The sequence below is a fragment of the Dreissena polymorpha genome, chromosome 5 (genome assembly GCF_020536995.1).
Source record: "Dreissena polymorpha isolate Duluth1 chromosome 5, UMN_Dpol_1.0, whole genome shotgun sequence".
In the NCBI taxonomy this organism is placed as follows: Eukaryota; Metazoa; Mollusca; class Bivalvia; order Myida; family Dreissenidae; genus Dreissena; species Dreissena polymorpha.
In genome coordinates, this window is record NC_068359.1 from 68,816,366 (window position 1) to 68,839,958 (window position 23,593).

A 23,593-nucleotide genomic window follows, 5' to 3' on the forward strand; every position below is an offset into this window, starting at 1 on the left:
ATTAAACATAATAAAGAAAATCTAACAACTACCACAAAGCCCCTGAAATTATCAATTGATAGTGACATGGGGTTATTTACGCACAACTGATTCACAAGCGTTTCCTTCTTAAGTGCCTTTTGACCGTACAATGTGGATTGTGTAAACAATTACAGATAGTGTGCTGATTTTTATTGTGATTAGAGACTGTCCAGCGAAAGCTATTTTTTTAAAGCGAAAATATCCGAGAAAGAAAACAAAACGACCAAGATCAGGTTGATTCAGTGTTCGAGAGTTTCCCCTTTTTATACTCGCAAACACTGCGACAAGGAACCAAAATTAATAATAATAATAATTTCGGATTGTTTTGTTTTGCCGATTGTTGTATTTAAGCAGAATGATGAGTGGCATATTTGTCGGACGTTGAGAAGTGCAGAAATTCTGATCTCGCGAAACGGGATTTTGTAAAATTCAAAGTTGAGTAAAACGGACTTCCGTGTTGTTAGTTTTGAGCCCAGACACATGATTTGAGAGAACTTATAAAGAGAAAAGAGGAAAACTATTGTAAGTTACACACCAAATATCAAACCCCTGACCCTTGCGGTTTCAAAGAAGACGATTTTTGAAGTTATCGATATTTACTATGCATGTCTTTATAAATAATTTAGTCTCGGGCTGTGTAAGTCTACACGTTTATTAATTTCTTCATCCTTGGACTTGGTAGACATTTTCTAAGTGTTAGCTCCATACATATAGAGCAAGTAACCTTCAGGTACAGGCCAATTTTCACCCCAGGGATTATTAAAAAAACCTTAAAACTTCGGACGAACCGAACGATCAACAAAAATGACTTCGATAAAATCCCTCCCTAAACTACTTTCACTTTAAGTCGTATTTTGGAACGGACAGGAGCAATTTCGAATTCGGTTTAAATAATAATACAGCTCATTGAATTTCAACAATAAGCTTAAATCATTTTGGAGCGAAGTTACATTGTCTAAGGGAAGCAGCCTAATTGATTTGTATATCCATTGTTTTTAGCAGTAGAAAAGCACATGTTTAACAGGAACAGAAAGTAACAAGTTGTCCCCCTTTTTTTTTCTTAGGCAATTGTAAGTACAGGCAATTTTTTCACAAAATTTAAAATCTAAAGAATCATTAGAAAATAAAGCATGCCAGGTAGAGGGAAAGGTGCAGGACGGAAGAGGAGACAGCCATCCCCTACAACAAGGGCTGGGGCCAAGAGGGGTCGACAAGATGATGATGAAAAACATTGAGAAAGCTTGATCCTCTTTGACAGGCCAGAACGGCTATCAGACACATGGGTCCTAGGTGACTCTTTTGTCAGATGGGCTGGGGGTACAGTACCGCGAGAGGGTTCGGCCATCCGACAAAGAATGGGGGGGGGGGGTATAGTGGCCTTAAGGCAGACGAAATCTACTCAAAATCTCAACATGGACTCTTGGCATGCAAGACACCTTAATCAATTTTTGTGCATGTTGGAGGAAATAATGCTACAAACACACACACATGTAAAATAATCCGATTACTCAAGAGGGAGATACAGTACTTGATTAACAACCTTGAACATTCATTGGTTGTTTGGACATTTATCGTACCAAGATTAACTTGGGGTGCGAAATCTGATAACCAATACATTAAGAAAATGATGACAAAAGAATGGCAATTTACGGAACTCTTTCGAAATTCATCTTATCTTTTACAAATGGTCGAGCCCTCAACATTAAGTCCATCGACACAAACACACGTGGTTTCTTTTACAAAGATAGCATACATCTCTCACAAGTTGGAAAAGAAATATGTACATTTATGCCATTTCAGACACAGCAGAACAGGTTTTCAAATCATCCCAAACATATTTTGTGATGTAACACACTTTAAATGTTCCAGCCTAAATTCGAGGCTGCTGGATATCGGATGGTGTCAGAGATACAATTATTCAAATGCAAATGAATTTTGATAATTATGGCAATCATTAAACAGGAGTTTGCTGCTTTTCCTTTCAGAAGTTGTCTCAATTTATACAATGCATAGTTCGTAGAAATACAATTATGTATGAATGGCAGCCTCTCCTGATTTAACACCAAATTGCTTCAGTGTCGCTCGGAACAGGCGGCCTGACCGCGGAGACTTTGTTACTATTAATGGATAAAGGAGACTTATTATGGAGACTTGTTTTGGAGACTTAACTTATTTTGGAGACGTATTTTGGAAATTCACTTTGGAGATTTATTTTGGAGATTCGTTTTTGAGACTTTTGAGACTTATTTAGTTTGGAGACTTTATATGGAGGAGACGTATGATCAATTGAGAATATTGAATATGGAGGAGACACAATCAGCAGAAGTAATTTAATCTTGAAATGGTTCAGCTAAACGTGACATCATCTGGTTCCCGGGGCTTTGTGATTTTTCCAAACAATGTCTTACTCCTAATGACAAGGTCTGACCTTGATATTTATAGGGGTATGATTAGAGGCACTGTGGGCAAATAACTGCCATTCTTATACTTCTGTGTTCTATATTTTGGATTTGTACTAATAAACTGGCATTGGAAAGGAGATTTGTTTCTTAAAATAATACAGCTTATTTAATTTCAACAATAAACTTTAATTATTTTAGAGCAAAGTTACATTGTCTAGGGGAAGCAACCTACTGTAGTTGTTTTGTATATCCATTGTTTGTAACAGTAGTCTCCCCAAACCAAAGCACATCCCTTTCCTATTTCCAAGGCAATTCTAAGTACAGGCAATTTTTTCACAAAATTTACCCTCCCGCCACACCCCAATTATCCTGATAAATGACGATTAAAATCCTGCCGCTGAGTTTTTCTTGTTACAGAAGCTGGCAGTTGACCTCAACGATTTCAAACTAATTTACCCAATAGTCATTCAGACCAATCTTCTTACAAAAAAATCGTGAATATTCGAAATAAATATAATCTCTAGAGTATTAACAATGTACAACGGACAATGCAGAAACTATGATTTACAATGGGAAAAATGTAATCACAAAAGCTCACTGTAAGCAAGTTGTGCTCATTTGATCTAATTAGGACTCTTGCTAGGTACATCTGTGTTAGCCAGAGAACGGCGAAAGGGTTTTTATTTAGCGATTTTTTTTTCAATAGACTAGGGTCATTTGCAATCAAAGTCGTTGGACTAAAACGGGTAAATGAAATTTCTTTTTTGTTGTTGCTTATAAACAATATAAAATGGACAATAAAAGTCGATTCAGCATAATAATACCTTAATAAGTATACACAATGCATCTTCTGAAAACAAACTTGCTGGCCAGACAGGGTTTACAAAGGATTAAAGCGCATAGTCCTAATGATGGTATTGTTCTAGTATAGTCTATGCTTCCGACATCACTTAGTTTTGATTTGACACTTCACACTACAAATAGACCATCTGTCTATAATCGTCCTTGTTAAGATGAACACTTACAGTTCTCACGCAGTTGTTGAAGTGTGCGGTAATGACTTGGTATTAAAAACTTCCTTCTGCAGTATGTACAAGTGAATATTAAATTACTACAATTTTAATGTGACCATAAACAAATGCAACTAAAAGTTTTCATAGACAGTGTTCGACGATGACTATTCTGAGTAAGATGTCCTTTGTGCAGACATCCTGATTTTGCGAAACAAATAAGTAAACGAAGGGATTTTTTTAATAATTCAAAGATGATTTTGCAGTAGTCCAACGGACTTCCTTGACACAAAACAAGGAGTCCGAGTTTCATTTCCATGATTCTCGGACAACCGAACTCCCGTTAGTGTTGAACACTGTTTTGTGTAATAAAACAGTGCATTGAAGCATAGAACTTATTTATTTTTATGAAATGAAATCAACAGGTTCTTGCTGCCATAACTTTATTTTTTGCTTTGTATATTTTCTGACTTTATGGGTCATAATCGGAAAGCAAATAGAATAGAAATGTCTACCAAAAATTGACAGTTGATCGACAGTCACCATGAAAACTCACCCAACAATGCTTTCTATTGCAGCACTGACTTAAGTACTATTGTATTGGATCTAAAAATATATTTATATTTAACACATTTGACCGTGTAATACATGTTTACTAAGTATTTGTTTTATAACGATAATAGACGTTACCAAGAAAAAGTGTCAGAATGAAAAAAGATGTCATTACAAATGCGTCTTACAATAAAAATTCAGCACTTCCATGGGCTAAGATGGTAATTGCTTTTCTTCTATCAATTAATCTTTAGTTTCTATTTAAACCACCGATTACTTTTTGCATGTGTAACATTCTGATCAGAAAAACAATATAAAAAATCGAATGACTGGTCATAAATAGACCCTTTTCACATTCCCGATTTGTATGAGTAGTATAAATTCGTTATTTTAATAGTGTTTAACAACTTGTCCTCCATGATGCTGTGGTAGAGTACTTGCCTGCAGATCTGGATGTATTCGGTTGTAATCCCGCTACTGGTCGAGTGTATTTCTTTTCTAAAATGTTGAAATTCAAGAAATGTTTTGATAACACACATTGAAAGCAAAAATAAAACGTTTATATGTTGAAATTGGTGATCAATATTGTTATATTATACTATTTATTCGACATTTAGTGTTATTTCTTACATTTAAATATTGACATAGACTTACCGATCCAAATGAACGTCCTCGCTTTGATGACCTCGTAAGTGTAGCTCAGCAAGAGAGGTTCTCGAAGTGTTTTCTGTGGTAACTACATCGTGTATAATATTTTTTAATAGATTCTTTTCCACCTTTATCTGCGTATTTATTTATTTTGCAATAGAAAAAGTACAACGTTTTAATAAAGTCCTCAAAAACCATGTTAAAGTCCAGGTCCCCGGAAAGATACCTATATGTGTGTGTGTGTTTGTGCGTGTGTGTGCGAGCGCACACGCGTGCGTGTGTGTACGTGTTTGCGTGCGTACGTGCGTGAGTGCATGTATGTATGTATGTATGTATGTATGTATGCATGCATGCATGCATGCGTATGTATGTATGTATGTACGTACGTACGTATTTACATATATACATATGTGACCGTACTCGCATCTTGGTACTTCTATATTTTTTAATACAAATTCAATTAGTACGTACGTACGTACGTACGTATGCATTTACATATATACATATGTGACCGTACGCGCATCTTGGTACTTCTATATTTTTTATACAAATTCAATTAGTGACTGCTGAGTGCAGACATACAAACATTATGGGCAATAACTCATCGAATCAGAATGATTACATTGACATGAATAACAGTGTTTTGTACTTTCATTCAAATGTTTTGAGAGTTATAAAAATGGTGAAAGTTGGAAAAGAAGAGCTGTCTCCATAGGATGACATATGCCCCCCCCCCACCCCCAAAAAAAAAGCTTTGATAGAAGTTATGAGCATTTTTCGAAACCTGAACGCTGATTTTGAAACCTAAATGCGGACCCTAAGTTCAAGGTCAAGGTAAAAGGAGTCAAACATTGTGTGCGTATGGTAAGGTCTTGTCCATATGCACATGCTTACCAAATATGAAGGTTATATCTGAAGTGACATAGAAGTTATGAGCATTTTTTGAAACCCTAACACAGATTTTGAGACCCAAAACTATGACGACATACCATGTTATTTCACAGTAAGTCGATATAAACTAATCCGGCATGACCATATTATTTGGGTTCCATATACGATTCCATAATTTTTAAACAACACCATTTGTCCACATTAATTATATCGACTCCTTCAGTTATATCGCCATGTCAACATTTTGTTACTTGCAAGTCATCAAGATATATGCCGTCATACAGTAAACAACACAGAAATAGTTAAATTTACAAAACGGCTAAAGGATAAAATATTGTCAGAGATTTAGGCTCTTATTCCAACATGCGGATTGTTTACGTCTTGACAACATATCTTATGTCGACAAATCAACATAATTTTAGGCGTCATGCTCTTTTGAATTGACTTGCCATCGATGTTTTAGTCGACATGATGAGTTATTTTTGACGACATGACACCTTTTTCATATCATGCCGTCATAGAATGTTGACATCATCACAGTATCAGGGTGTACCATATACGTTTCCATAATTTACTTACCTAATGATTCTTAATTATTGCTTCCGACACAGGTCCCTATTGTACGGAAGCGTATATGGTACACCCCGATAATATGGTCATGCCGGATTAGTTTATATCGATTTTTACTGTGAAATAACATGGTATGTCGTCATAGTTTTGTAGGTTTTTCCCTCTTAATTTTACTCGCCATAACGACATTAAGTTAAAGTCGCGACGTAAATGTTTCCGGCTTTTCCCGAAAAAATATTTGATCGACATGATCTAAGTCGACAAATCAACATCATCTTTGGCGTCATGCTCTTGCGAAAATGACTTGCCATCATAGTTTTAGTCGACACGATTAGTTTTTTTTTACGCCATGACACCTTTTTCACATCATGCCTTCATAGAATGTTGACATCATCACAGCATCAAGGTGTACCATATACGCTTCCATACGATTGCCTGTGTTTGTGCCTGTCTGGTTATCATTATCTACATTTCTCGTTCTCTCCGTACATGTATATCTGCTGTCCTAACTTTGACAACTGTCCAAAATATCATGACTGTTTACCAGTTTTGGAGGACTTTTCTCAATTTCAATTTAAATTATTTTTCCCCAAGGTCAATCAGCTTGTTCAAAGCAAACAACAGGTTAAATGTTAATTATGTCTGAATTATAAGTTGTTTCATTTTTTTTTCAAAAATTGAAATGTTTACAATTTACCGTTTATTGAATATCTTGGCAGTGCATAATTTAGTTCTGGGATGTTATTTTCAGTTCTGAACTGCGAAAACATTGCGTAATAATTACACTGGTGGCACTAAAATGAGTTACCTTTCATATCTGTCCTTCCATTCTAATGTTCCTAAAGCAGACTTCAGAGGCGTATCCAGAAAATTTTCAGAGGGGGGGGCTCAACAGGGGAGGGTGCGGGAGGGGTGTCCCCTTCCGTCGACGAATTTTTTTTGAAATGGCACCTTGAAATGATGCGATTTCCTGCTATCTAATCAGCATTTTGCATGATAAAAGTGCATGTAAAACAAATAAGAACTTGAGTTCACACATCAAGTGTGACAGACACACGGACAGACAGACACACAGGGGTAAATCAAATGTCTCTCAAACCACTAAAGTGGTGGGAGACATTAACTTTATCCATAACTTTTTTAACAGAGTTAGATGGGTGGACCTCCTATTTAACCTTGTTGGATATCCTACTAGGTCAACTTAGGTACAACATTAAAATGTTTATGTCCATGTCCCTATGAATGGAAAGCAGGCACACAGCGGACAACCTGTCCTGACCAATTATTATCTTAGTTTTGTCTTAACAAGTCCTTGGGCACTGATACTCCTTTCACACTCGCATGATGTAACAGGGAACACACATGATATGGACAAAACAGTGTAAATGATGGGGTACAGCTGGGAATTATCACAATGTGCAACAGAGCCCTGAAGGGTAGTAGGTGGGTTGGGTAAATCTTTCCACCTAGCCTGCCATATAAAGTGCAACTCAGCAGGTAGGGACTGAGGGGAAGGGAGATCATCAATGAACCATTCAAGGTCACTAGCACTGACAGGAGAGGCGCACATTTGTTCAGGTATTTGTTCAGGTATAAACTTCAATCCCATGGCTGCCTTAGTCTGCAAATCACTGAATCGGGTGTCCATTTCGTTCACAAAAGTGTTAACAAAGGGAGTCGTTAGGTTTCTGTGTAGTTTAATTCGGGTGTTGCTGCCTCGATGTTGTCACGCTTTAAGAAAATGATTTAGTTTCATATAGCAAAGTAATTCTTCATTTTTGGGTCTTTTTTAATTTTAAAAAGTATGGATGAACATCAAAGCAGTTAGCCCGGTTTGTAAAAAAATAAAAAATAAATAAATAAATTGCCATTCATTAAGTGTGCAGTTGAATTTCACTGGCAATAACTTGTTACTCAAAAGGATTATCACTCTATTAAAGAGCTAATACCAATTAAATTCATCAAAGAAATTACCGAAAAAATAATTATGATTGTCAATTGCGTTCGTCTAAACTCTTTAATTGCTACAAATTGAAGTATTGTTTTTCACAAGTCTCATGCGGCAGCCATTTGTAAACATTTATCTATAGCTAAATGTATGGATGAATTTCATTAGTTGAATGTATCTTCTTCAGCCAATCAAATAGCGCAGTTTATTACTTACAGTCAATGAAGCGTGCACTTTAGCTGACGAAAGTTAGATCGTCTGTACACATGCCTGGGGGCTAATCACACAAATCGACAGCTGTTTATGGCTTAATTAGGGACATATGACAGGAAATACACAAGTGGATTGAAACTGTAAGGGGCTCATTTTTATTAATAATCGTGTCTAGCCAGCCAGCTGGGGGGGGGGGGGGGGCGTTAGCCCCCTAGCCCCCCACCTAAATACGCCTCTGCACTTCCCCAAACTTGCAGAAAGAGTTAAGGCATAATATTTCTGATGAGGGCTGTTAGATCTGTGTATGAAGACTCAAGAATTTCGATTGCCGTATCGTTTTCTCGTAATACGCTTGCTAAATTCAAAATACGGCGGTGACACTCGTCGATGAATTCACCTGCCGCCGCCATCTTAGTGTGAATATGGTGCCGAGGTGAATAACGCAAAACGATTTGAAAATAAATAAATAAATAACAACTTCGAAACAAATGATGAGAATTTAATAATAATTGATTAGAACACAGATTATGAGTTCGTTTCAGTTTGTCTAAAGTTATTGTCAAGTATATTTCGTTTTCGTAGAGGTGGCTTATGTCGTCCGTTTGTAAGCTCAAATTTCATTGGCTGACGGGTTCAAGGGCTAATTCTAAAAATAAATGCTGGTCGAGAAGGATTTTTCTGCTGCAGCAGAAAAATATGCTGCTCGGGCAGGAATTTTGCTGGTCGAGCAGCATCTTGATACTGCTCGAGCAGCAAATTGCTCGAGCAGCATTTGTTTATTCTGCAGCAGAAGTTAAAGTTTCGACCCCTTTGGTGCGCCATACAATAATGTATTTCCGTGAGCCCTTCACACAGATGCAATCTTTTCTGACTTATATTACCTTACTTCACCTGTCATTTTCAAACAGCAAACAATAGTAAAACTGACAAGAATGTAAATGAAGGACAAGACAGCAGACACGTAGATAACTGAACTTTGAACATCAGCTTCATTTGGTCGAGGGTATGCTGCAATATACAAATGTATACAAGTTTACAAGAGGTTAAATGAATTTTAATCCATAGTATTTCACAGTTAGTTTTAGCTGTTTCTGTTTAGTTGCCAAAATTGTGTCTTTCACCAAAATAAAGACTCCTCCACTTTTGCTGCTTCGGTCTTCTCTGAAGGGGGTATAACCTCAAGACTTTGGGAAATTTTCACAGTCTGTATGATTTTTGGTCAACCAAGATTTCGTACCCACAACAATATCCGGTTTATGATTATCTAATAAGGCACAGAATTCAGCTTTTTTATTTGCTATGGACTGAGAATTTACACATATAACTTTTAATTTGGGATACTGTTTAAAGGGTGTTTTCAGAGACCCAGGCTTGGTGGCCGTCTGCGTTTTAGTCCGTCTAGTCTGTGTAACATCATTTAGCGGTTCAAAACTGTTATGGGAAGAGGGGGACGACAACGAGTGCAATGAGCCACTTGAAAAATAATGGCAATCACATATAGAGTACACCCACGAAAAAGACACATCCAATGCTACTAGGTCATTGTATGTATTGGGATCAACATTCTGACAATTTATATGGAACAAGTGAGAACATGTGTCACACTGTAGGGCTCAATCATTATCAGAAAATTCAGTACCACATGAACCACATGGGTATTCAGGGCCGGGATTTGTCTCTATGTCATGAGATAATGGGAGAAGCAAAATACATAAGTACATCAATGATAAAGTACGAGCACATTTCTGTGGAATAAGCCACTTGTTAAATTTCATTAAACAATCATAAAATTGATAAATATGAACATTTCCAGGTAGGATACTATTTGAACGAACAGTGGGCCTTGGGTCGTTGGGGAGGCTACTGTTTGGAGTGAAAATAAACAAGGATAAGAACAGCAACGCTGTCAAATGAATCAAAATACCTGTATGCATAATTCAAAACAAGCTTGTAATGGCGGCTACCAGAGGTCAATATGTCACTTGGACGAAAACTCTAATGCACACAAAAGTGCTATAACTACCAGAAACGGAGGCAAGTAGCCAAATAATCAATGAAACAACCTCTTATTTCATGAAAACTACCTATTAAACCTAAACAACAAACCCTTGAAGTCTAAGATTAATGTTTTTTAAGAAATTTTGAAGAAAATCAAAAGTTTGTAAGTCGGCACGACGCATGCGCAACAAATAATACGTCCTTAATCTGTACAAATTATAATTGCCTCTTTAGTGCAATATTGCATTTAATAATTAAATAATTATTCGCCGGTAATTGCTTTTTTAAAATATAAAACAAAATTAATTTAGTGTGGTGGGTCTTGCATCAAGCGATAAAACAATTAATAGTTAGACGGCTCTTGTGATTTATGAAGTTTTTTCTGGAAACGAAACGTGATTGATTTATTGTAACATGCATTTGAGTCAGGTTGAGTGAACACTTCGCACCGTTCTCTAGCGTGACGAATAGACTGCAGGGCATCCATGGACAGCGAACGAAAAGAGTAAACGATGTAGTGTTCTAACACCCCCACGAAGACACTTGTTTTAAGGTTCTGTGAGTGATTTGCAAAGTTTGACACATTTATGAAATACTTGTTCTATTGTCCCTATCACCCCAGGAAACCCGATACCTTGTGAGCAGTGCAATACCATTGGAGCAGCGCTCGTTATTTTAGCACGAACTAACATAGGGAAAATAAATTGGAATAATAAAAAATTTCAAAGTTCAATTTGAAACAACTGTGTATTAACATTGGCGAAACCCTGCTGAGAGGTTATGGCAGACATGTTTAAGTTTGTATAATTTATCCTTTAATTATTGTAGTGGCTTGCAAATTAAAGCAGTTTTTCTCCCCTAAATGCCTGAACATGTACCATTTTGCCCAATCTTCTACTTCAGGGAGCCACATTTCGCTCATTTTATAAGAAAAATTGTCAGGATTTTTTCTACATGTAGACCAATACATTTGTTATCAATGTTAATACACAGTTGTTTCAAATAGCACTTTGAATTTTTTTATTTTTCCAATTTACTTACCCTATGTTAGTTCATGTTAAAATAACGAGCGCTGCTCCAATGGTATTACACTGCTCACAAGGTATCGGGTTTCCTGGGGTGCCTATGTGATTTATTAAATGGGCGATAATTATCAAGCATGTTATCCGAGAAAGAATGTTTAGTTGTTAATCGCACATTTAACGACGATTCGGAGTTGTGTTCCGTCGGCATTAAAGGGATCTTTTCACAGATTTTGGCATGTATTGAAGTTTGCCATTAAATGCTTTATATTGATACATGTAAACATTGGATCTCAAAAGCTCCAGTAAAAAAAGTAACCCTCAACTGGGCTCGAACCACTGACCAATGGAATAAAAGCCTAACGGTAAGACCACTCGGCCATCCGTACTCATACAATGAGTGATGTATTTTATACTTAATATAATACATCCTCGTAGTATCACAATATATAACGACACCAACAGCACTTTCCTAAAATTCCATTGTTTAGCGTTGCAACTCTTTATAATTTTTAGGTTAAATCGTCAAATGATGCATATAATAGATATTTTAGAGCATGGTAAATGTTCAGTATTACTGTTCCTCACAATAATCATAACCACAGCAAAATATTGCGATTCTGAAACACTTGTTTTGTATTTTTGTCAATTTACCAAAACGTGAAAAGGCTTATTTAATATAGTAATAGAGTCAAATTTAAACTATCTAGGTTACTTTATTCTTCGAAATTGACGCTTTTCTAAATACAAGGAAAAAGCATCAGAGCTCTCGGTTAAAATACATCGCTTAAATGCATATGAATTATATTAATAAATCAACATGTTATGAAAGATATTTGAGAACGCGTTTTTTGCGAAACAAATTTCATAATGCTCTCACGGACGCGGCAAAAGTACTTGCAGTAGAAATGAGGTTGCAAATAAAAAACTATCATTGAACAAGTAATAAAGCCGTTTATGCCAACAACTATGAATTGGACGTATTCGAATTTTCGTTAAAATGGTTTTCATACAAGCTTTGTATATCATGGCAAAAGCTCAACATGTTTAATTTGTTGTGTTGATGTTATGTCGTTTTAATCGTTGTAATGAGTTTTTTTTGTTGCTTTAAACTTATACTAAGAATATGGACAAACAGTTTTTACCCATAGGATGGTAAGTATTCGTATTCCAAATGAAGCGTCGGTCGCTTACGGGTTTCGGCGACCGTATATCGAGCTTGCGGCGGAAATGTTTTTCCAAACTGCATTTTGAAACATCGGACGTTTGTCAACCAAGCAGCACGTGTTCAACATGCGGCCATTTCAAATTTTTGCTTGGGATTTGATTGTCACAAGAACGTTTGTTCATATTAAATTTTAAATTAAGTCGATCTATAAGAGTAGAGTTACAGTTCGATAGACACAATTCTTAATCCGGCCTCGACCTTCCGAACTCGAAATAACGGTGTAGGCCTGCGTAAAACGCACATTGTGTTCACTAATGTTCTACGAAATGCATGCGCTTTATGCGTGTATCTTGTTTGCTGAAACTCTGTGCCTATTCAGCGATTTGCGTCAAACTCAAGGTTTATGACCAAGGCTAAAGTAAGGCCAGGATGAGATTGAGCGCTATTTTAATTCCTTTATAATTAAAAAAACGTGTTAATGATCGATCACATTCTGCCACATCACCCTGTAAAGTGCACACTTATGAATACGTTAATTGAAGTTTGTATCTTACATAATCAATCTGGTCACTTCAGTTGGCATATGCTTATGCCCACTAAATGAGGGATCGGGTTATGCATTGAGATTGAGCATTATTTTTTATTCCTTTATAATTAAACACACTTGTTAATGAGCCATCACATTCTGCCACATAACCGACTGACTATTGGGGTTATTTACCCTCGGGACTTCGGTTAAAAACCATTGCCCGAGCACACTGCTTAACATAGAACTCTGCATAAAAAGCCGAAAACGGCCATAAAATGGACAGCCCGATTTTACTGGGCTGTACCATTGGTATAAATATAAAACTTTGCAGTGTTGGTGCGGTGCCTTAATAAAAATCTATTGGTTTAAAAATATATAGCCTTTATATGAAGCGTTAAAAAGAGGCAGTGCTATACAGTGAATAGGCCTAACGCGGTTAAAGAAGCGGCGTTTTAATTGGTTGATGCGTTTATACAACGATGGCGCTGATTGGCCGAAATTTCTTATTAAGGATTGCCAGTAGGTCAATCCGTTTTAAAAATAGATTTTCCCACGGCTGACTTTGTACTTTTAAGAAAAAGTAAACAAAAATGGTTTATATGCAAAAATATAAATGAAAGAAAAAGAATGAGTTAATCCAAAAGAACATGGAGTTGTTTTTTAGTATACTGTACTTATTTTTAATTTATATCATTCATATGATGTTGTTATTGTATGTTATTCTTTGTATTGTTTTTTAAGGAGGAGAGAGAGAAAGAATAGCCCAATTTTAATAAGTAAAGATGGTGAAAACACACATACTGTTGTATGTGGCAGCATCATTACCAGACCCACTGTTCAGTATATACTGCAATGGGTTTGTTGGAGTCTTTAGACTTTGTGATCTGTGGTTTAAAAATTGAATCCAAATAGGACTATTTTAATATATTAATTATAGAAAAAGGAATACACAGATGTGTAATATGTTTGTGTAACAAAATAATAATATTTGAGGGTTTTCCAGATCACAAAGTGGTTGAACATTGCCACAATATGTTTACATGCATAGTCAAGTACCATTTTTATGTGTATGTTTAAAGTTTAAGCTAAGCGCCAAACAACAAGATCTAATCATAAGAGAGATATGTTTATATCTAAGAACATTTATTAATAGAGATGACAGAGCCTGATTTAACAGCTCTCAAATGTAGAGTGAAGTTGCATGTACAAATGCAATTATATGAGAAGGAAAGGAAAAAAGAAAAAAAAAGACAATATATGATATCATATAGAGTGTGTAACTCTCAATTATATATTAATATTGCAATTGAGTATTGAGTTGATAAAAAAATTAATGAGTACAAGTTTGTGTATGTGGCTCAATGTTGAACACTTGCAGACAGGGAATATAGCCGTAATGCTCCAACATAAGACCCTGTCTGTATGGAACTTAAAGAGGATTGGGCTATGGGAAAGAGAGATCCCCCCAGAGTGGCATTAAAACAATATTTAAACGTGGGTTTAGTAATAAACCCTTATATGTTAAGGGCAATAACTTACGTGTCTCCAAACGGTCACCTTCATAGGACCACATAAAAATTAAGGGTAAGACAATGTACTTTACAGTTAAAAATAAGACAGACAGCTAAATTTGTACAAGATGTACATTATTTACAATATGTACAGGATGCCACATAACCCTGTAATTCCACACTATATATGATGGTAGGTGTGAAAACATTATGAGAGCAGATTACACTACAAACCACCATGAGGACGTCAATTGCTTTACTTCTGGCAGTGTTTGCCGTGAGCGCAGGTAAGATTTTGTATAGTTGAATAGGGTTTTAAACATTTGTACAAAGTTAGTGTATCATGTAAATATAAATTGGATTCAGTATTTTCTATTCTTGAGTTATTATTAATCGTTTGGAGAAAACTATGTTTAATTATAAATGCAAATGATAAATTAGATCCGAAACAATAAATCGTCTGTATCGACACAATACAGATTTTTGTTTCTTTTGATTAATATAATGTTTGAAGTCGATGGTCATCGAATTCGTTTTGAATTGCATAAAGAGTTGTCTTTGTAAATAAATATGGAACGTAAATAACCTTTAAACAATTAAAATCAGAACGCCGACAGCATCAAAAGTCAGTTAGCCAGATAAATAAAAAATCGAGATTTTAAGTACATTTTGTAAATATACTGTAATCAAATCGTGTCAGAAACCCAAATGTGGTCACAAGATTGTGTGGAAACAACTTATACTTGTTTATTAGGGTTTAAATCGGATCTATTTGTTTGCATCTATTCATAAATAAGCATTTCCGATTATCAGACACCATTATTCTCTATGAGCTTTGCTCATTTATAAATCGCTTTACTGACCTGGTATATGGTCCTGGTAAATACATTAAAACTATTACTGTCACGCGACAGTATAAATTTAGATTAATACATTTTCATCGTTAATGAGTATCAATGTGTAATCGTATGAAATGTTTCGTATTGTCAAAGCTTTATAGTATGAACAAATGATTTCTTGGACAAGTTCCTTAAAATAAATCAAATACAAATGTCTTGTCTTTTTAACTTGAGCTAATGCGGTTACTGTCAACATTCTGAAACAACGCCATATCAGCAGGCCGATAGCGTACAACGACTTTTTAAAATAACGCTTTGCTGAATGCGTGTATTGTCTATCACAGCACGCACTACTGCAGCGCAGTGAAGTAGCGATTTAGTGAGCCGTGCCACCAACAATGTTCCATTAAGACGTATATCCTCTTACTAATATAACTTCTGAATCCTGCTGTCGCAAACGGTTTTTATACTGGAAATAAATGTTTGTATCGATGTCGTTTGACGTGTATCAAAACTTAAACGGTATCGGTATTTTTTTTCAGTATCCGGCTTTGCCAAAATGGGCAAAAAGAACTACGGATACGATGGAAGTATTGGTGGAGGATATGGTGGAGGAGGCGGCTCCGGTGGATACGGAGGAGGCGGCTACGGTGGATATGGTGGAGGAGGTGGCTACGGTGGATATGGTGGAGATGATGGAGGCTACGATGGTGGTAGTTTTTACGGAGGTATTGGGGGCGGTCTTGGAGGCGGAGGTATAGGTCTTGGTGGCGGCGGTTTTGGAGGTAAGAAGGGATGCCATGGAAAACAATGCGCATTTGGTGGAGGAGGAGGCTCCAGTGGATACGGTGGAGAAGGAGGAGGCTCCGGTGGATATGGTGGAGGTGATGATGGAGGCTACGGTGGTGGTAGTTCTTACGGAGGCGTTGGCGGTGGTCTTGGTGGCGGAGGTTTTGGAGGTTAGAAGGGATGCCATGGAAAACACTGCGCTTTTGGTGGAGAAGGAGGCTTTAGTGGATACGGTGGAGGAGGAGGAGGCTCCGGTGGATACGGTGGAGGCGGCGGCTACGGTGGATATGGTAAAGGTGATGATGGAGGCTACGGTGGTGGTAGTTCTTACGGAGGCATTGGCGTTGGTCTTGGTGGCGGAGGTTTTGGAGGGAAGAAGGGATGCTATGGAAAACTATGCGCTTTTTGTGGAGGAGGAGGCTCCAGTGGATACGGTGGAGGAGGAGGAGGCTCCGGTGGATACGGTGGAGGCGGCGGCTACGGTGGATATGGTAAAGGTGATGATGAAGGCTACGGTGGTGGTAGTTCTTACGGAGGCATTGGCGGGGGTCTTGGTGGCGGAGGTTTGGGAGGGAAGAAGGGATGCCATGGAAAACACTGCGCTTTTGGCGGGGGCAGTGGTGGTTTCGTAGGCGATTACGGAGGTGGATACGGAAAATACTAGAGCCATGCTACAAGGGTGGGCATTTCGTCTAGACACAAAGTGAGTATAATATAGCGTGTATTATTAATGGTTTGTTCGGAAAAAGTTTTCTGTTCTTGTTTCATTTTTTATTCAATGCAAACGAATAGAATCATTTACATCAACATTATTTAAAATGGTGGTGTATGCATTGAAAACACGTTCATTGCCTGATTAACTTTACGTATATTGAAACATTACACTTTGCTTTGTTATGCGTTTAAACGATTTAAAACGCTATAACGTACATTACTGCAAACAACAAATTACATTTGTAATTTATAACGTATATCTGTCTTTCAGACGAGATGGAATTCTACATCGACATCAAGACTGAAGTAAAGTTCTGATTTTTATTTCACAATCGTGTATATTGCTGACTCTTTTTAATTATATTCTTAGCATTCATTTGTAGTTGTTTATTCCTTTGTCCTTGTTCAATCCGATTTAATGCGTATTTAAACAATTAACGCTTAAACGTGGATCAAGATCATACTACATACTATTATGATTTACACGGACATGGGCAGATGTCAAGGAAGAATACATATCTTATTCGGGGGATTCAGCACATCAGGGTAAACCCAATGTTAGCGTTACCAGTGGCGAAAATAGCAAATAGTTGCTGAAATCTTTAAATTTATACTACATTCTAACACTGGTTACTAAAATGTGTGTCAACTTGTGTACTTAACAATTAAGCAGATTTTAATACTTAATGTGCTAACATTGTAAATAACACGCATTTTGGCTACTTATTCAGATTTTTTAGCACCTACCACAGTTTAAACGTGGCGGAACAGGTTAGGCCCTGTGCCAATACTGTGCAACGTTTATTTATAAAGGAAATATAAGCAAGTTCAGATCTAAAATGTAGCTCTAAATTCGCGCACATTCACAGCCTTAAGCTATATGGTCAATGTATGACATTGTCTCCATTGCCTTACCTATATCGAATGTTACAGGGACCTATACAAACAATTGTATAGGTCCCTGGATGTTACTTTAATATGTACACAAAAGAAAGCTGTGTGCAGTCTTGTCGAGACATTATGTAGGCTCCTTCCCTAGAAGAACCCACACTCTAATGAAATATAATTATAGAGACCACTCAGTGTGGTGCTCAAATCGGGAAAAATGACACTATTTGAGATTCAAGTTCATTCCAATATCAGCAGATGTCTCACGCTCTCAATTCGAAACAAGTCTCTTCTTCTTTCAATTTCATGATTGAAATGGCAATCTTTTCACCCTTTGCATGCTGGGAAATTTGTCGTCTGTTAAAATGTCGTCTGCTGAATTTCTAAAATTAGCATTTTCTTCGATTTTTTTCAAAGAATACTATCAGAAAAGCAAACAGTTTGGATCCTGATGAGACGCCACGTTCTGTGGCGTCTCATCTGGGTCCAAACTGTTTGCAAAGGCCTTCAAAATTTGGTTCCAGTACTGAAAGAGTTAAGACATATTTACGCAAGTCTTATAGCTGCTTATGATTCCATGTATATAGCTCCAGCGATCTATATACAGTATTAGCCGTACTCTGTTAAAAGGGGGTTTACGACACTTTCCGCTTTTATGATAGTTTTCGTTTAAAGGGATCTTTTCACGGTTGGGTAAATTGACAAAATTGAAAAAAGTTGTTTCAGATTCGCAAATTTTCGTTTTAGTTATGATATTTGTGAGGAAAAAGTATTACTGAACATTTACCATAGTCCAATATAGCCATTATATGTATCTTTTGACGATTTGAAAACCTAAAAATTATAAAGCGTTGCAACGCGAAACGATTGAATAATTTAGAGAGTTCTGTTGATGTCGTTTAAATTTACGAAACTACGAAGATTGCTTATATAAGGTATAAAATACTTCTTCTGTGTTTACTCGGCGGAAGAGCCGAGAGGGCTAATGCGTTTTTACTTCAGACTAACTCCAGGACTCCGGGGGTCACTGGTTCGAGCCCTGGTACCGGCTACATTTTTTTCCTTGTTTTAATTTGATTCTTGATTTTTTTTACTGGAGCTTTTGAGATCCAATGTTTACATTTATCAATATAAAGCATTTAATGAAAAACTTCAAAATATGCCAAAATCTGTGAAAAGGCCCCTTTAAAGAGTCTCCTCTTGGAAAAAATCTGGTTTAGGCGGAAAGTGTCATCCCTGATTAGCCTGTGCGGGCTGCACAGGCTAATCTCGGACGACACTTTACGCATATGCAATAAATCCCCTGTTCACAGAGCACGGCCCAATTAAGTATGTTCATGAGCCCTTTACACAGATACAGTCTTTTCTGACATATACTATCAAACTTCACCTGTCATTTTCAAACAGTAAAGCTGACAAGAATGTTAAGGTAGGACAAGACAGTCACGAAGATTTTGGCAACATTTACAGTTACGTGTTTTTTTTTCCAGGGACTTGACTAAGTCTGGTGAAATCAGTGTTATGTTACTATAAATTTATGTCCATTTTGACTACGTCACAACACAGAAACATCAAATATGAAATGAATATTTATTTTACAAGTGGTACCTTACAATAACAAGGTAATAGCTTCCCCTATTCACCATAAAAACTAGAACAAGTAAAATCAAATTCATGTACTTTATTTCAATATTGTTAGCAAGTTACGGCAACAACATTTTAAACCAACACAATTACCTCCAACTTTTACGGCATTCTACACGCATTAAACAACCACAACATTCAAAAGTTAATTTGCAAAATGATTGTAGCGCGTCTTATCATAAAACAAGCGTCCCTAAATAGTGTACAAGTTATAATTTTCTGACACAAAACGACGATAAAGTCACATCACATAAATAGAACTGAGACATTTAGAAGAATTATCATGGTTTTGCGTAGATGCAGCAAATACATGTTCAAATATGTCATAAATATTTCATTGGTATATGATAACAAATGGTTGAGTAATCCCATGTACTGTTAGGGCTTGCTCTGTGAAAATGGGGTTAAATGCAGGTGGGCACAAGCTAATAAGGAACAACACTTTCAAACTAAAAAAAACTTGATTTTTGATAAGAAAAGACGTCCTTTAATAATAAAAAATAATATCAATGGAAAGTGTCGTCCCTGATTAGCCTGTGCAGACTACACAGGCTAATATGTGACAACACTTTCTGCCCATGCATTAAGCCTGGTTTTCCCAGAGGAAGGCTTTAATAAATACAAATCCTTGTACAAACAGGAAGGCTGACAAATCTGTGTATGTTCACTTGTACTTGTAGAGCATTACTCATGTTAAAGCACCAGGTAAGAAGGTTTCAGACTTAACAGATCAACACACATGATGGTTAAATACAATAAATTACCCAACACCCAGTTTGTGTCATCTTTTCATTGACATTAAATAATTTAACAACTTAACAATACATGAAAATTAACATGTGTCTTAAATGATTTTTTAAGCAAATTTAACTTTACCTTTACGGGAGCTGCATGAACGTTAAGAAGAACTAGGCAATTCTTTACTCAACTCAAGCAACACATTTCTTTGTCATAAATACAAACAATATTGCACAACCCTGTGTGTAAAATGTAAAATATCAATCTAATGCATGTTTCATATATAAAAACACTGTACACAGAGAGTTACCCAATCATTATTGACACAATGCTGAACAGGCAAGCCATAATTCTGAACAAGCATTAAAATGTACAAAATACAATGCAACATACTCAATAACAACTAAATAAGAAAATGCAAGGCAATGCAGTGCAAAGAAAATAATAAATAAACAGACTTGTTTGTAAACTGCCTATTGCCTATGGAAACTTTCATCAAACTAATAGTATGAAAAATCATCAGCGTTATACAGAAATTAAACACATGTATCATTAGTATTCATGTTAAAAGTCATGAAGATATGCTGTATGAAGATTCAATGTTCAAGTGTCCATAATTGTGAATATTAATTGATAAATGATAAGATCTTAATAAGCACAGTCATTTTTGTTCCACTTAAACAACCACATGTGCTTTTTGTTATATAAGGGCCCCAATTCACAAAGCCTCTTACTGATATTCTAAGGCAATTGATTAAATTCGTGACAGTCTTCAGGTCACTGGTTATTTCTTGCTTAGGTCGTTTTAGATGAACAAGTCTCCATCAAAAAAAATATTGTTGAAAAGAATAAGTTTTTTTAAAGCACTTTGTTTGCAGAAAACGTGACAAATCTAACTGAAATTTTGATATAAAATCTTCCCCTTTCTTTCCCTTAATTACAACAGTTAAGATTTATCTAAGGTGCTTAATGAAAGCAGGCCCTGCAAATACTACCAATCTGCATACCTTAACAAAATGTCAATAAAATCTTATCGTCAGGTCATTTTATGACAAGATGCTGTAGTCCATCAAAAACATGCGTAACATGACACAAGGCTCAAACAAACAGGGTCAACAGAAAAAAGCATCAGTGATAAGTTAACTTTTTCCTGTACACCATTATTTTCAAAGAATGCCTTCATGTTTTACACTTGAAACTATAATTACAACTCCCACCATTTCTTTGTAAAATACAGCATAAATAGATTGTCTTTCAAACTATCTTTACCATAGTTCTACAGAGGGAACATTTATACCTTAATGCATTGCTAGCATACAATTATCACAGACATGATGCCACACACCAGTCGGGCAGAATAAAATAACGACAAAACATTTCCCAAATAAGTTTCATTAACATTTGCACGTGGACTGTTGTACACATGAATGAAACCATGCAATAGAAGCATGAACATAACAAGAAGGTGTGGACAGAGATGAAAGACAATAATGGTGGAAATTATGGCACAAATTTGTCTGCATAAACCTTCAATCTTGACAATATCGTTCTCAGCGTTCAGACAATAACCTTTGCCAAAGCTGAAATATGTAAAACCATGAAAACTCTGACCTTTTTATGGATAATCAGATGGGTGCAAATTCATTGTATATACTGGAACTGTTTGCCTTTAGCTCTTGGCATGCTGGGAAATTTGTCGTCTGTTTAAATGTCGTCAGCTGAATTTTTTAAATTAGCATTTTTGTTGATTTTTTTTTCAAAGAATACTATCAGAAAAGCAAACAGTTCAGATCCTGATGAGACGCCACGTTTTGTGGTGTCTCATCTGGATCCAGACTGTTTGCAAAGGCCTTCAAAATTCGGTTCCAGCACTGAATGAGTTAGAGTTGCAATTTTGCTAAAAAGTATTTATTGATTGTTTATGATTGCTTTAAAGTTGTTTTGATTATGGCGTTATGATGGCAACAACAAAGATAGGCCTTACTTTGTTATGCTAATACAGAGCTGTTTTACGTGTTGTTGTTACGTAAAAATAAACAATTCTTCATTTAAATTTTACTTTACTGACAGTTGCTTAAGGATGATCTTTCGGTTGTCATGGTAACATAATTTCAAAAGTATAGAGTTAATAAGACATAAGTATTTAGATAATGACAGATTTGGCTTCAGTAACATTTCCTAGAGAATGTTGTCAATACAGCATTGATTCAGACAATCATACAATTGTCATGGTGAATATTGTTATGGAGTGTAACATAAACCAGTGTTCAGGAAATCTTTGATTTCGCTCTGCTGACAGTTGCCAGAAAGTGTTTTTGTTTCTGCACCAATTCAGTCCAGTTTGATATTGTCATTATTTAATAGTTGCATACACAAGGTACCAGGGAATTGTTTTTCTATTTTAGAAATGCTGAAAGTTTATTTCATATTGGAATGATGGCCATTGCTAACAAATGGTGTAGTACCAACAATAAATAAGAACATATTTATAAACAAATAGAACAGGTTGCTAAGCATATCCTAGAAATCGTTTCCTGAATGATATTGTGGTTCCCAAATTATAACAACAGTTGCTAAGGGATTGCATGGCCACAAGATTATAACAACAGTTGCTAAGAAATTGCGTGCCCCCCAAATAAATGCTTCACAATGCCATGACAACAGTAGCTAAGAGACATAGCGGGCTTGCTTCAGGTGAGCAGCCATGTCGGCACACTGCTTCTGCAGCTTGAAGTCATCCATCATCAACTCCGGTACGTCCACCTGTCAATAAGGGATCATATGAGACGCGTTCTGATACATGGAGTAAACATAAAATTTGACAAACAAGATTATGATAAATAAGTGCAGTCAATATAGAAAGCATAAAATAAAATTGAGATTCAAATAAATATGCATTTACTTATCAATCTTCCCCACCACATCTAAAGGTAGAGGGAACAAGAAAAGTAATGTAATTGTATCAGATTTAACAGTTCATGCTCACACCTTAATATATATATCACCAGGTTTGAATCCAGGTGGGAAAAGTCATAGAGAAACTTGATTGAACTCAGGTCTGTGCTTGAGAAACATGCTAGAAATAAGAATACCATTACTCATGATAATCTTGATACTTCCAAAACTATACAATGAATAAATATTGGAAAACGGGTCTACATATATGCACATGCGTAAAGTGTGCAGCGTGCGACTCAAATCTTTCATATAGAAAATCTGAATAGAAAGTAGAATACAGTTACATAAGTTAATCCAGACGCTGTCAAATCTCAATGAGACATGTAAATCTTTCCCACTGATCCATTGCTCACCTGGAAGTGTGTGAACCAGCACATTGACAGGGCCGTCTTGAAGCGTGAGCACTCGTGAGCGGTGTTGAAATACAGGGCCCAATGCTCCGGGCTTCCTCCCTCAGCCTCAAACACCTGAAAGTGAAAAGGTGAGACTCCCCTGTTTCTATGTTTTATACATCACCAAGTATTGATAAACATGTACAGG

At 36.3% G+C, this 23,593-nt stretch overlaps 2 protein-coding genes across 2 annotated transcripts in view; one reads left to right on the top strand and one right to left on the bottom strand.

Moving 5' to 3' along the window:
- The first annotated feature begins 15,881 nt into the window (after positions 1-15,881).
- On the top strand, positions 15,882-16,286 carry LOC127831307 (ctenidin-1-like). The gene has a single exon (XM_052356277.1). It carries the CDS (start codon positions 15,882-15,884, stop codon positions 16,284-16,286), a length of 405 nt encoding a protein of 134 aa, XP_052212237.1.
- Positions 16,287-19,379: 3,093 nt separating this feature from the next.
- Positions 19,380-23,593, bottom strand: part of LOC127832172 (pleckstrin homology domain-containing family M member 2-like) — a 42,997-nt gene continuing 38,783 nt past the window's right edge. Inside the window, exons 17-18 of the mRNA XM_052357471.1 lie at positions 23,407-23,520; positions 19,380-22,858 (exon numbers count right to left, since the gene is read on the bottom strand). Of these exons, the coding sequence (XP_052213431.1) occupies positions 22,763-22,858; positions 23,407-23,520 (210 nt within the window). The 3' untranslated portion in view covers positions 19,380-22,762. The remainder of the gene's footprint in view (positions 22,859-23,406; positions 23,521-23,593) is intronic.

Bases quoted from the DNA above. Each gene is read 5' to 3' on its own strand.
- LOC127831307 (XM_052356277.1), top strand. From the start codon at position 15,882: ATGGGCAAAAAGAACTACGGATACGATGGAAGTATTGGTGGAGGATAT.